The sequence below is a fragment of the Cyprinodon tularosa genome, unplaced genomic scaffold (genome assembly GCF_016077235.1).
Source record: "Cyprinodon tularosa strain WSP-4 unplaced genomic scaffold, ASM1607723v1 ctg417, whole genome shotgun sequence".
NCBI lineage: Eukaryota > Metazoa > Chordata > Actinopteri > Cyprinodontiformes > Cyprinodontidae > Cyprinodon > Cyprinodon tularosa.
Window position 1 is genome coordinate 1,029,711 of NW_024039138.1, and position 14,927 is coordinate 1,044,637.

At 37.7% G+C, this 14,927-nt stretch overlaps 1 protein-coding gene across 6 annotated transcripts in view; it reads right to left on the bottom strand.

Moving 5' to 3' along the window:
* Positions 1-14,927, bottom strand: part of LOC119792311 (protein FAM184A-like) — a 70,548-nt gene that overhangs the window by 11,836 nt on the left and 43,785 nt on the right. For all 6 annotated transcript variants that reach the window (XM_038298901.1, XM_038298904.1, XM_038298900.1 and 3 more), the window contains 8 exons: positions 11,878-11,992; positions 10,175-10,272; positions 7,218-7,371; positions 5,481-5,608; positions 5,157-5,341; positions 3,031-3,177; positions 2,776-2,893; positions 878-982 (listed from right to left, as the gene is read on the bottom strand). In XM_038298901.1, the coding sequence (XP_038154829.1) occupies positions 878-982; positions 2,776-2,893; positions 3,031-3,177; positions 5,157-5,341; positions 5,481-5,608; positions 7,218-7,371; positions 10,175-10,272; positions 11,878-11,992 (1,050 nt within the window). The remainder of the gene's footprint in view (positions 1-877; positions 983-2,775; positions 2,894-3,030; positions 3,178-5,156; positions 5,342-5,480; positions 5,609-7,217; positions 7,372-10,174; positions 10,273-11,877; positions 11,993-14,927) is intronic.

Here is a 14,927-nt window from a genome sequence, read left to right on the forward strand (position 1 = left end):
ACAAACTGAATGCTGAACTAAATTCTCATGAAAAAATAACTTAAGACTTTGACACTGTTTAAGGTTTATTGCAGGAAAAAACAGGACCAAAAAAGAAGAAATCAGTGATGTCAAATGGGTTAAAACTTGCAAGATAAAAACACTAACATGTCCAGGTTTGTATTTAAATTATAAGTGCTGCCTATTACAATATCTATGTATATCTTATTATTATGTAGCTTTGAAGAGAGTCACTTTTTTAAGATAATCGTTTGGATTTAATAAGATTTATTTAGCATTGTTTTTATTCCCCCTCCCCTTAATGAGTCATACTACAATAAGTTGTAAGATGTTTGAAGCTTTTCCCTCTAAATATAAGCTGAGTACACATGTAAGGTTTATAGTTTTAGTAAAATCTATGGGATTCATGTAATTATTTAAGTTTAACCAATTTCTACTGTACAGGATAAAACTCAGGTTTGTAAAAAGAAGCATTTTAGGATTTATTTATTATGATTTCAATTTATTGCATCACAGAAAACCTACACTTTTTAGGTGGTGTGTAGATTTAGATGTTTTTTACATGATACAATTCAGTATATCAATGCAACCAACCTTAATAAAGAGTTTATAAATGTGATGTTAAAAGAATGATGTCCTTAAATGTTGAGCGTAGTTGACAACGAATCTACGTGAAGAACCATTAATATTTCCACCATAAACTCTATTATTAAAAAAATGTCCAATATCACTGCAGACTTATTTCATACTTTGGTTCCATGTTCTTACGTGCAACAGTAGCTGATGGTTAAGAGCTTTATCATAGTTTTCCTAATTATGATGAGAATTTACTGAAATTAGCTGACATCCTATGAGGGAAGGTATAGAGGTCACCCACCTTGATAAGAGGGTTGATGACACCAATGTTAGCACTGGAATTGAAGACCTTGCTGAAGCCCGTCTCTCTATTCACCAACTCCAGCTGGTAGAACTTCTTGTCATCCTATAAAAACAGGTTAAAATGAAAATACATCCTATGAACTTCAATTAGTGCAATCCCTTAAAAGGATTGCAAGGAGGGATTTTGGCACGGCCACTGAAAGAACCATTTGCTAAGCTCTTCTGCCTGTACCTACATTTTATTTTATCATTTTTAATAAATAGAGACTTATTATTCCAGATTTTTTATGCAAATTTTAATAACATTTATTATATCTTTGATTCAGTCATGACGAGGAACCTATGTGGGTGCCCTGAAATGGTTCAGATCCTACTTGTCTGGGAGATGTTACTCTGTCCACCTCATCTGTTGACATATTAATTTTTGGGTCCCTCAGGGCTCAATTCTAGCGCTGGTCTTGTTTGCGCTTTACTGTACATCCTCCCATGCAGCCAGATAAAAAGAAAAAAAAAACTAAAATTTTTATGCTGATGACTGCCAGATTTATCTGCAACTGAAGAAAAATAGCAGAACCCGACTGACACGTCTACTGCACTGCCTAAGTGAAATCAAAGCATGGCTGCCTAATCATTTTTTTAATCTAAATGAGAATAAAATGGAAGTGATGGTATTTGGCCCCATGGATCCCTGCTAAAAGAGAGCCCCCTTATGCAACATCTTTGTTCTACAGCCACCAACCTTGGTGTCATTATGGTCTATCAGTTAGATTTCGAGTTGATGCAGTTGTTAAGTCCAGCTTTTATCACCTTCGCCTTTTAAGCTGAAGGGAAACCTTTTTGGTATTTTAATATGTTGGAGCAACTAATGCATGGTTTCATTCTGACCCATCTGGACTACCGCAATGCATTTTATGTGGGTATACGTTACAAAAAAGTTTCGTGCTTGAAGTTAATCCAGAACACCACAACGCATCTTTTAACTGGAACAAAGCAACTGGAAAAAAGCATAAGCACTTTACTCCCATTTTAGCATCTCTCAATTGGCTGCTGCCTGTTTGCTTTAGGATTGATTTTAACATTTGATTTTTTTATTTTCTAATCTACAGTAAACACCAGGGTGCACCCGGAGGTCAGAGGGTCAGCTTTAACTTGTGCATTTTGACTTTTTTGTGCCTACCTATTTTTTTTTTCCAGTGTTTTTTAATTATCTATTACATTGTAATACATATGTCTATATTACAGTGCAGCACTTTGAAAACATTTGTTTATCAAATGTGCTATATAATAAAGTGGATTTGGCTGCATGTTTAATTCAATCAAAATGTTTTAATGAATAATTGAAAATTTTTCATTTTATAGCAAAACACCCAAATGTATAAATATTGGCCTAATGAAACAAAGTAAATCCCAATAGTGGATAGAAAACATCGCTTTAAGGAGACAAAAGGAGGGAGGCATTACCAAATATGGATAACAATGTGGGGTTTTAGCTCTGCTCAAGAATTCAACATTGATTTGATAATTTCCTTCCCCAAACATGTTAAATGGATGTATAACAGCTTTATTTTGACAGAGAAACAAAGAATGCACTTTCACTGCAAATAGCTCCTTACCAGGAAATATGGTTCAACTTCACTTAAGTAAAGATTATGTCAATAAATTTCTCCATACCCACCAAATACAGTCTCTCCGTTGGCAAACTAGTTTTTCAATTTGTAAGCTCTCTGGAAATTTGTGTCTCTTTTTAAAACTCTTCAAAAAAAAAAAAAAATAGACTTTGCTCACTTCAGAGATTTAAACAAAAGTGTCCTTTTTTTGTTATTCATCCACACCTAAAAACTATCAAAGCAAATTCAGAGCAATCCAGACTGAGTTGGAGCAGCAGGATTTACTCACAACCAGTTTTTTGACCAGAGCTTCTCTTTCAGTGACCATCTCTCTGAGCTCCGCTATGAGATGCAGATCTTCTGGTCGACTCTCTCTGTTTCTCAGCTTCTCCTCTGTGCCCTCCAACCTGCAAACAAAGGAGATGGCAAAGGGATACAAAAAATACAGGGATATAACAAATGTCACAAAATACGCTTCAAAATAAAAACAAACTAATTGTGAAAAGATAAGTTACCACCAGGATGAATAGTTATTTCGACTTACAGGATTTGCAGAGCAGAGATCTTGTCTTTGAGCACCTCCTGAGCTTTGTTGAAGTCAGCCAGCATAATCTGCACCTCTCTGTGATGAACAACCTTTATCTCATCCAGATCCCTCTCATGCCTCTTTACCAGATCCTGTTCATGAGCTCTGTGGCACAGAGATACAATTCAGCATTACCCCAGAGATAAAGTGCAGATATGCTCAAGCTGTGCATAAAAATGCCAGCTTATACATCATAATAGGGACTTATGCACCATGATGGTACTTTTGTCAATCGAATTTAGCTAAATTACAGCAGGGGAATCATTACTGCGCTTTATTCAATGTTACTGGACGACAACAGATGTGCAGCTGCAAACTGAATTTGGCTGGATTGTAGTGTGTTGTAAGAGCTGAAGCGAATCGAGTCCCTCGGAGCTTAAAGAGCTGGTAACCATGGCGACCGTGTCAGGGTATTAATTCGCCTGTCTCTGATTTAAGTAAAACATTGCAATCACATATGGCAGAATGACTGAAGGGTGGTTAAGTTTGCATGCAGTTTGTATATTTAGCCTCCTTCTTCAGAGGACAGGCTAATAAAAAGATCTTTAAGATAGAAGAAGGGGTGATATTTATCCAACATATCCTTTTAGCACTTATTCCAATATTCTTTTAAAGTTTCAGTCTGATTTTTGAAATAAATTGAGTGCTTATGTCCATCCATACTGCCCATCCTAACCAGAGGTTTTTTATTGAGCTAAATTCATGATAATCTTATAAAGTGCTATAAAATAAAATAAGTAGCCCTAAGTTTGCAAAGGAAATATATCATCAGGACCTTTTCTACTTTTCAGCAGATACCTGAAGTTTTTGGGTCCAAAGTGACTGCTATTTAGAGCTGATGATGTCCACTTTCATAAAAAATTTCAGTTTTATCTGATCAAAAACTATCCCAGAGCATGACACTGCCACCACCATGTGTCACTGTGTTTACTGCTGTTTTGGAGTCAAACTTTAGATCTGATCTTTGTCAGACAATGATGCATCATCCAACCCTAGACTAGAGGTGTTCCACTAAGATCTTTAGAATTTATGCAAATATTTCTTTTAATCCAACTTCCAAAATATTCCTTTTTTACAACACCATCCAATTTACTTTATATTGATGTTGCATGTTAACAAATTTCAAGGAAAATCCTAAGAGGACTTCTAACACTTTATTTAGAGCAGAGCAGATTAACTGTAATTGATGGCAGGTAGGAGAGTTGTTTTTAAGCTGGATAAAATAGTAAATAGGTGACAAGTTGAAAAAAGGCAAATGCGTGTTTCTTTGTTGTCAACCAGGATGAACATTTACAGAGGGCTCAAAATAATAGAATGGAGGTACTTGAAGGAGCGATATATAATTATTATTATTTTAGATAGGAAGAATTAAAAAATAGTGATGGAAAAAAACAAAGGGGATCATTTTGGATTGAATATAGTATATAGATGTCACACATCATCCTTTACCCTCCTGTGTTGTTATCCAGTCTTTTGTTTATGTGTGTGCATGTAGGTCCATGTGAATACCAGCCAATCAGGGCTTAGCTTCTCCCTGCTGCGTATGTATCCATTGCAAATAAGCCCATAAGACAACGGGTGAAGAGGGCGTTGCTTGTCAAACATCTAGCTTTGGTTTACAGACAGTGGGCGACAGCCAACCAAGGAGAAATTTAGCTTATTGCTCCTTTAAAAGGCTGCTTTGATTTCTGGTTTATTTCCTTTTCCATATTCAAAAAACTTTCAAAAAACAGTGAACCCAAAACAAGGGACAATTTAAACTCTGACTTATTGAAGAGCGATGGTTCAAAACCAAATAATTCATCATGAGAATGAGAAGATTGCACATAAAGATCCCTGTTTGTCTGTTCGCAGGTTTCATGGCTCCTCAACTTTGTTGTAATTAACACCTGCAATTTCAAAGCATGAACGCTTTTCCTGATCCTTTGTTTAATCACAAGTTCTCCAGTTATTCCCTTATGAGCTGCGTTCAGATTACTATTTTAAAAACTGGGTCAGTCACTTCTCAGCTAATGTGATGTACTTAATACCTCAAGTGCGACCTAAAATAGACTACTTGATGGAAACTTCCACAATTTTTTTACCTTATCTGATGGTTGGCTTCACTGCGAACTCTGAGCACCTCTTTGCCCTTCAACTCCAGCTCTCTGGTCAAAGTGTCGATAGTCTCGTTAAGAGAGTGGATTTCGTGGTCCAAATCGGTGATGCGGTTGCTACGGGAACACAACTCTCCCTGAAGGTCAGAGATGCGAACCAGGAGTTCCTGTTCCTGTAGAAAATAAAACAACGGCTTGATCACCTCAATACAAGGAAACCGATCCCCGATTATTTCACCATCAATGATTTTCAGAAAAAACACCAGACAAAGTGTGGAGGTTTTAACAGGGACCTTTGCAGATTATAGTTACCTGCTGGTGGCTGTGTTCCATTGCTTTCTCCAGTTCTCTTTTAGCTGCACTGTTTTCTTTGAGGTGGAGCTGCTTCAGATGTTCAACGGCCGTAGCATGGAGGTGGTTCAGTTCTGCTCGGAGAGACGCTGCCAGACCAAAGCATCAAAGACAAAGATTTCAGTGTTTTTAAAATCTATTAATTGCTATATAATATAAACCAAATTTAATAAGATTTTGGCTATACTTAAGGAACAAGAAAAAGCAAAGCTTGCAGATTAAAAATCTTTTAATATTTACTCCCTGCTGATATGAAAATAAGACACAAACAATCAAACCACAACACAAACTATTCACCTTTAGAGCAACACATCAATTGCCGGGAAAGGTTCATTTTCCATGGGACTTTGTGCAAATTTAAGCCTTTTAAATCTTGAACAATGTGAATCTCACACCTTTGATCCCAACACTCGAACTTTAATCAAGAGTGCAATAAGAAAAAAAATACATGTGACCCGAATAACAGAATGTCCAATAAATCCAAATTTCCTCCTATGTAGTAACATATAATTTCTAGTGCTCAAAAACACAAATAAAAAAGGATCATTTTAAATTTTTCTGTATCTTTGAAAACATTTGAAATATATTCAGAGATGACAAAAGGCAAAAGTAAACTGTTTTTAAAATGTCAAGACATTTAGGGTTTATGGGAACAAGAGAGAGCAAGACTTTTAGCAGATAACAGGAAGGCTTAGAGTTTAGCAGAGTTCGTCTGATTTCTCTTGTCAAGCTTTCACTCTTGGGGAACCTGATGGAGGTGTTCTTTTTTGGAACCCTTGGAACCGTTCTTATACATTACTGTATTATTGCCCTTAAAGGAAATCAGGATCACCTAAAAAGTATATTATCACTCTGTTATCGCCCCCAGGGGGCGTATTTCATTTTGAGTTCTGATTGTTTGATGGGCTGATGGGGTTATTTAAGGTCAACCATGATTCTGTTCAGGTGTTGTTAATGAGAGGGGGCAACAGTTTTCTACTGTGTTTGGTTTAGACTATGTCGAATTTATGTATTTATGTAAGGCAATTGGTAAAACTATGGACATTGTTATGTTAATAAATGACTTCATTATAAGTCAAAAGAAAGATCGGCATGATATAGTCTTAATTGAGCGCACGTAAAACCAACACCTGCAGGAATAGCAACCAGTAGGATTTTGGCCACTACAATCACTGTGACTCTACATAGGATTCCTAAATAGGCATGGAGGACGTGGGGAAATAGAACTAGAAAAATATAATACTGTTAGGTATGAAACTGAAATGTAACTTAGCTCTACAGCTAATACTGGTTAGAAATTAATAAGGTGTTAAAGCAAAAGTAATCATTTTCAATACATTATTTTTAGACAGATGTGTTATTAAAGCTCTATTTTGACATTCTGCACCCAAAAAGGGGCTTTTCCCTCCCACTATTCTTAAGTAGCTTCCCAAAGCATTAAACTTATGCAGTCAGTTCATAGCAGTCTGTGCTCTCCTTCAGCAATAAGTGTGGAGGAGAAAATAAATCGGATTCTTTGATCATATTTAAGCACAGAGCTGGTAAAAAGTCAAAAAGATCACAGATGATATCCACTAAACACAAACAGAAACCATTCCAGTTAAACATTTCAGTCAATTAAAAAAATCCTGAAAACACATGTTCAAATCGTGGTTTTAAAAAACAACGTGTCAAAGCCAAAAATACTTCATCATTTACCCAGCTTTGCTTTGCCCTCGTCCTCCAGTTCAAATCTTAGAGTCTGCAGCTCCTGCTCTGACTGCTGCCTGAGGATTTCCAAGGTCCTCCTGTGGGCCTCCTTCAGAGCATGAACCTCCTCCCTGTGCTCCTGCTTAAGACGCTCCTCCAGGGCCTAACAGAAGGCAGAGGGAGGGAGTTTAGGGAGGACAAACGCCAAGGTCAGAGTGAGAAAGGAAAACAGAGCTTAGATTCCCTTTTTGTAAATCAGACACAGAGAAGAAGCTGCATTCACATGAGGATCCTATGTTAAAAGCAACTAACAGCAATGGGAATTATTACAAGAATTTAAAATTGATTTGGGAATGCCAATACTATAAAATTTGTCTCGGCTTACAGATGAGGATAGGAACCTCTTTCACTGCTCAAATTAGATCCACTTTATAGTCTAATTTGCATAAATAAGCTTTTTTATTCTGTAATCTCTACAAGGAATAACTAAAGCACCAAACAGACGTCTGGCCAATCATTCCCTTGTGTTCTTTATGATTTTCATTAAAAGAAGTAAAAAATATTCAGTTTGTGCCTGGAATGTAAACACATGACTGTCCTATAAACCAGACAATAAACCTCAAACCACTTCAAACTCGTCTGTTAGTTCACTCTTTGCAATTTTTGTACCAACCTCCACTTAAAGCAGGATTTCTCAGACTGGGGGGGTCGGGACCCCCTGGAGGGTCACAAGACACCAAGTCAGGGGTGATGAGTTGGTTTTCACAATCGTAATAATGTGATCCTAGAGATATATTTAGGGCCAAAATATATCATGAAACATACACTCACCGGCCACTTTATTAGGTACCCCATGCTAGTAACGGGTTGGACCCCCTTTTACCTTCAGAACTGCCTCAATTCTTCGTGGCATAGATTCAACAAGGTGCTGGAAGCATTCCTCAGGGAGTTTGGTCCATATTGACATGATGGCATCACACAGTTGCCGCAGATTTGTCGGCTGCACATCCATGATGCGAATCTCCCGTTCCACCACATCCCAAAGATGCTCTATTGGATTGAGATCTGGTGACTGTGGAGGCCATTTGAGTACAGTGAACTCATTGTCATGTTCAAGAAACCAGTCTGAGATGATTCCAGCTTTATGACATGGTGCATTATCCTGCTGAAAGTAGCCATCAGAAGTTGGGTACATTGTGGTCATAAAGGGATGGACATGGTCAGCAACAATACTCAGGTAGGCTGTGGCGTTGCAACAATGCTCAATTGGTACCAAGGGGCCCAAAGAGTGCCAAGAAAATATTCCCCACACCATGACACCACCACCACCAGCCTGAACCGTTGATACAAGGCAGGATGGATCCATGCTTTCATGTTGTAGACGCCAAATTCTGACCCTACCATCCGAATGTCGCAGCAGTAATCGAGACTCATCAGACCAGGCAACGTTTTTCCAATCTTCTATTGTCCAATTTCGATGAGCTTGTGCAAATTGTAGCCTCAGTTTCCTGTTCTTAGCTGAAAGGAGTGGCACCCGGTGTGGTCTTCTGCTGCTGTAGCCCATCTGCCTCAAAGTTCGACGTACTGTGCGTTCAGAGATGCTCTCCTGCCCACCTTGGTTGTAACGGGTGGTTATTTGAGTCACTGTTGCCCTTCTATAAGCTCGAACCAGTCTGGCCATTCTCCTCTGACCTCTGGCATCAACAAGGCATTTCTGCCCACAGAACTGCCGCTCACTGGATGTTTTTTCTTTTTCGGACCATTCTCTGTAAACCCTAGAGATGGTTGTGCGTGAAAATCCCAGTAGATCAGCAGTTTCTGAAATACTCAGACCAGCCCTTCTGGCACCAACAATCATGCCACGTTCAAAGTCACTCAAATCACCTTTCTTCCCCATATTGATGCTCGGTTTGAACTCCAGGAGATAGTCTTGACCATGTCTACATGCCTAAATGCACTGAGTTGCCGCCATGTGATTGGCTGCTTAGAAATTAAGTGTTAACGAGCAGTTGGACAGGTGTACCTAATAAAGTGGCCGGTGAGTGTATAAATCTGAATATTCCAAAAAATAAATAAACATCCAATGAAATTAGCAGATGTTATCATTATCTATTTATCTTAAACATTAAAGCATACAAAGCACTATTAAACAATAAAATGTCCCATTAAATGAATATAAAAATTTAAAAATATAAATATAATAATTAAATGTCACTTAAATAAATATGACTAAGAATGAATCTAATTAAATCAGAACAAATTATAAATAGTGAAGTAATTGCATCATTGTGCATTTTTTTCCTTATATCCCTCCTTACTAGAACTAACTAGATAGATTCTGATGATTGTTACGTAGCCAAAAATTGCAGTAGTTGCTGTAGTTCTACAGCAGTTTTTAAAAGCTGAAGATTTTAAGTTAAACTTGGGAAAAAAATCTTGCTTTATTCTTCTTCTATAACTTTCCTATTGGTTATTCTCTACTTGTTGGTGCCAATAATTATGGTCTGTTCTGCATAGATGTTCCGTGTCTATAGGCAACATGTATATTTATCTTTGTTTAATTAGAAAAATGCTAAAACATGGGAAACTGTCTTCCTTAATCAGGCTGCAGCTGTTTGCACAGCATCTCTTCACTGAAACTGTTGCCTAAAACTCCTCCAAGCATAAACACAACCATGATGCAAAAGCAACAGCAACTATAACATTCTCCACACTGGAGGAGGTTTTAATTTCCTCTCAGAAGAAAATGACTTTAGGGTGATGCCATTCACCAGAGGCCTCTCAAGGCAACAAATCAAGTTGTGTGCCAGCTAATCTGCTTTTTACTCCCATGACAGGAGTTCGCATTCTGATCTTTGCTGATTACAGATAGAAAAGGTGCAGCAGCTGTTATCAAGGGATCCATGAGCTTATTTATAACAAGTTCGGCCTGCAGATATATCAGTGAGTGTTTGAGCGTGTCATACTCTGATCTGGTGCTGTCTGGCCTCCTCCATGGTGCTGAGGGCACAGCAGTGAGCTTCCTGTAACCGATGCTCCCTCCTCTGATGTTCTCTCTGCATCTCTGCAAACAGACAACAAGGCACGGTGAGTCACATCAGAGGCAGAGAAGTTTCATTTTCCATCAACAAGTAAGGCAGAGCTTTAGTCTGCTGCAGTCACACAGAAGAAGGATGAACTCTTCTGAAAAACTTATAGAAAGATTTTTAAAGCAAAAAAATCAAGTAAATCAAATATGAAGCCAAAACAAAAAACACAAACTTTTTGATACCTCCTACAAAAAGAAAAACAAAAAAACACAATAAATCTGCAGTGGCATTCAACCCCGACATCAAATCATGATAGCTTTTATTGTCATCGCATCTGTAAGACCTCTGCAAGAACTTTGAAAACTTTCATAAATTGAAAAAGCTGCAGCATAAAGTGAGAGAACTTCTTGAGTTTTTCAGCATCACAGTTTCTTTTTTCAGTTGAAATATTATTCATAGACAATGTGAGCCATCACCGATTTATCTCTATATAAACCCAAAGGAAAACACGTGGAAAACACTTCAGACTGCTGTGGAGGTTAACCTTTTAGCAGGAAAATGTCCTGCTCAAGTTCTTCAACAACAAAAGTGGGATAGTTTAGAGCCAGGGTCTGAAATCTCTGGCTCTTTAGATGGTCAACAATGCCTCCCCTAACTTGGGCTAAAAATTATGAACCAATAGCTTTGAACATAGATATGCTAATACATTTCCTCCACTGACTAATTGATTGGAATTTTCCAAAATACATTGACTAATTATAGTCAATATGATTTTTTTCAAATCTATTTGAAATATAATTGCTTTTTTAAATGCAATTCTCTAGAAATATCAACACACTGGTGTGTATATGTGTCAAATATAAGTTATCTCTTTCTTTAAAGGGTTGTGTAATGTTTACGGTTCTGATAGAGATGTATTAGATTTATAGTGATAGAGATTTATTATATCTTTTATGAGCAGTAAAAATGCTTTTTGTACATGACTTTCCAAATGTATCAGTAACTGTGGTGGATATATGTCAAATTTAATTGATCTTTTTCTTATAAAAACGTCATGAAATGTTTGCTGCTGTAAAATGGTACTTTAGAAAGTAAAAGTTGCAGACCTGGTTGAGATGTAGGATTATGTGCTAAAGTGGAATAGTCAAAGTTCAGAGCTAAATTAGATGGAAAATGAGCTAAAAAAAAAAAGAAAACTTCAACAAAGTTCTCTATCTGATCGTGTTGAGTGTGAGCTATTTTGTAAACAAGCAAAAAATGTGGTTCTCTGATGGTTAAAATGAATGACACCATTTTTCAGATGGTATTTCCATCACAAAGTCACAAAAAAAGTTTTTTCTGGCTAAAACACCAAACATTTTTTGGGAAATAAAGACTCTGCAAAACCCTGTTTTAAACTCAAAGTAAAGCCTTATTTTCTTACATTTTAACACATTAATTACTTTTTATGTTTAAAGTTCTGGTAAGTTTGATGAGAGAATGAGACTTTATTCTGCATTATTTGCACTTTTTGACTGAAATTCTATAGAGCTATGTTTTGTATAAAAGAAATAAGTTCAGATATTCAAAAATATTCAAAATCTCATTAAGTTAATGAAATTATGTTCACTAAGCAGCAACCTTTAGATTGTACTCTTCACCTTTAAGCTGTTGGCTCAGCAGCTCCCTCTCTTGGTTGAACTGAGACTGCAGCTGCTGCAGAGCTGACTGAGATTGTGACAACTGGAGCTCCAGAGACTGTTTGAGGAGAGATATCTGCACAGGAAAAAAAACATAAAAACAGATTGAATGTGTGAAATAGAATTAGAAGATTATTATTATAAACAGATACAATATAACATACAGGTGCTGGTCATAAAATTAGAATATCATGAAAAAGTAGATTGATTTCAGTAATTCCATTTAAAAAGTGAAACTTGTATATTATATTCATACATTACATACAAACTCATATATTTCAGATGTTTATTTTGTTTAATTTTGATGATTACAAATGACAACAAATGAAAATCTCAAATTCATCATATCAGAAAATTAGAATATTGTGAAAAGGTTCAAAATTGATGGCCCCTGGTGCCACACTCTAATCAGCTAATTAACTCAAACCACCTGCAAAAGCCTTTAAATGGTCTTTCAGTCTAGTTCTATAGGCTACACAATCATGGGGAAGACTGCTGACTTGACAGTTGTCCAAAAGACGACCATCGACACCTTGCACAAGGAGGGCAAGACACAAAAGGTCATCGCTAAAGAGGCTGGCTGTTCACAGAGCTCAGTGTCCAAGCACATTAATAGAGAGGCGAAGGGAAGGAAAAGATGTGGTTGAAAAAAGTGTACAAGCAAGAGAGATAACCGCACCCTGGAGAGGATTGTGAAACAAAACCCATTCAAAAATGTGGGGGAGATTCACAAAGAGTGGACTGCAGCTGGAGTGAGTGCTTCAAGAACCACCACACACAGACGTATGAAAGACATGGGTTTCTGCTGTCGCATTCCTTGTGTCAAGCCACTCTTGAACCACAGACAGCGTCAGAAGCGTCTAAAGAGAAACAGGACTGGACTGCTGGTGAGTGGTCCAAAGTCATGTTCTCTGATGAAAGTAAATTTTGCATTTCCTTTGGAAATCAAGGTCCAAGAGTCTGGAGGAAAAGAAGAGAGGCACTTCATCCACGTTGCTTGAAGTCCAGCGTAAAGTTTCCACAGTCAGTGATGGTTTGGGGTGCCATGTCATCTGCTGGTGTTGGTCCATTGTGTTTTCTGAGGTCCAGGGTCAACGCAGCCACATACCAGGAAGTTTTAGAGCACTTCATGCTTCCTGCAGCTGACCAACTTTTTGGAGATGCAGATTTCATTTTCCAACAGGACTTGGCACCTGCACACAGTGCCAAAGCTACCAGTACCTGGTTGAAGGACCATGGTATCCCTGTTCTTAATTGGCCAGCAAACTCTCCTGACCTTAACCCCATAGAAAATCTATGGGGTATTGTGAAGAAGAAGATGCAATACACCAGACCCAACAATTCAGAAGAGCTAAAAGCCACTATTAGAGCAACCTGGGCTATCATAACACCTGAGCAGTGCCACAGACTGATCGACTCCATGCCACGCCGCATTGCTGCAGTAATACAGGCCAAAGGAGGCCCAACTAAATACTGAGTGCTGTACATGCTCATACTTTTCATGTTCATACTTTTCAGTTGGCCAACATTTCTATAAATCCTTTGTTTTTATTGGTCTTCAGTAATATTCTAATTTTCTGATATGATGAATTTGAGATTTTCATTTGTTGTCATTTGTAATCATCAAAATTAAACAAAATAAACATCTGAAATATATGAGTTTGTATGTAATGTATGAATATAATATACAAGTTTCACTTTTTAAATGGAATTACTGAAATCAATCTACTTTTTCATGATATTCTAATTTTATGACCAGCACCTGTATATGGACTTATTATGCTAAACCTGACACTCCTTGGTGCAAAAAGAGACCTGATTTTCAGGAAATGCATAACAGCTCTCATTTAATCAGGTCAACATTGTCACGATTCCCTCCTGCGCTCTAATCCTCATCTGAGATACTCCAAATTAAATGACGCTGATGTTGACAGACACATGGATCAGAGCTAAAAATCGCAATGATCTAACAGCCAGTCAGAAGAACATGAATGCAGTTAGCCGAATAACAAGCCAAGTGTTTTTTGTGCTCAAACAGCTTGTTTTCAGGACATGCTAGCGGCTGTGATCGGCAGAAGTCTCACAGAGAGTCGGCTCTGGTCCCTCAGCTGCCGTTCTCCCTCTGGCTCCGGGTTTAAATCCCTGCCAGGATTTATTGGTGTAGAAGCCCAAGAGCAGAGGTTTTAAAGTCAGATGGATTTAAAATGAGAGGATGAGACGTTCAGGGCTGGGATGAGGTTTGTGAGCTCCTTCACTGGCTGAAGATTTAAAGAAGACAGCCAGCTGACCTCCTCACCTAACCGTCGGTTACGGAAAGTCCTTCAGATTCACAGCAAAGCAGTTGGACAAGAGAGGATCAGCAAATATGTTTAACCACCTCGGAGCAACTGGTTTATAATTAAACACACTCTAGAGCACAAACACCTTCACACACAAGAGGCAGCCTGGGGTTAGACTCTTGTAATTAAAATATCTTAATGAAAAGGATGTCATTATAGATAAACTGGCACATTCGGCCATGTTTACCACTCTAGAAGACTTGTATTCACAATTTAACACCTTTTTAAACATCATTCCTAGCTGAAAAGGCTGCTCAATGGCAGAGGAGTCCCGATCATTGGTTTAATCCAAATTAAATTTTGTTATGGGGTAAGAATGAATAAATTATTAACAAAATGATGTAAAAAAAAAAAAAAGAAAAAAAAGAAAGGAGAGAATGAAAGAAGGGGAAAAAAGAAGGATAGGATGCAGGAGACATGGGAGAGGAAAAAAAGGGAATTCAAACCACGATAACAATAAGGAAGGACACAAGAAATGGAAAAGGAAGGAAAAAATGAAAGGAGAGAGGAAGTAAAGAAGGAAACAAGTAAGGAAAAATGAAGAAAAAAATCCACAAGAAAGGATAGCAGGAAGGAAAGGACACAGGGCAAAGGGGAGGAAGGAAATGAAAAAGGAAAGAAAGGAACAACGAAGAAGAGAAAAGGATAGAACACAACAAAGGAAGGAAAAAT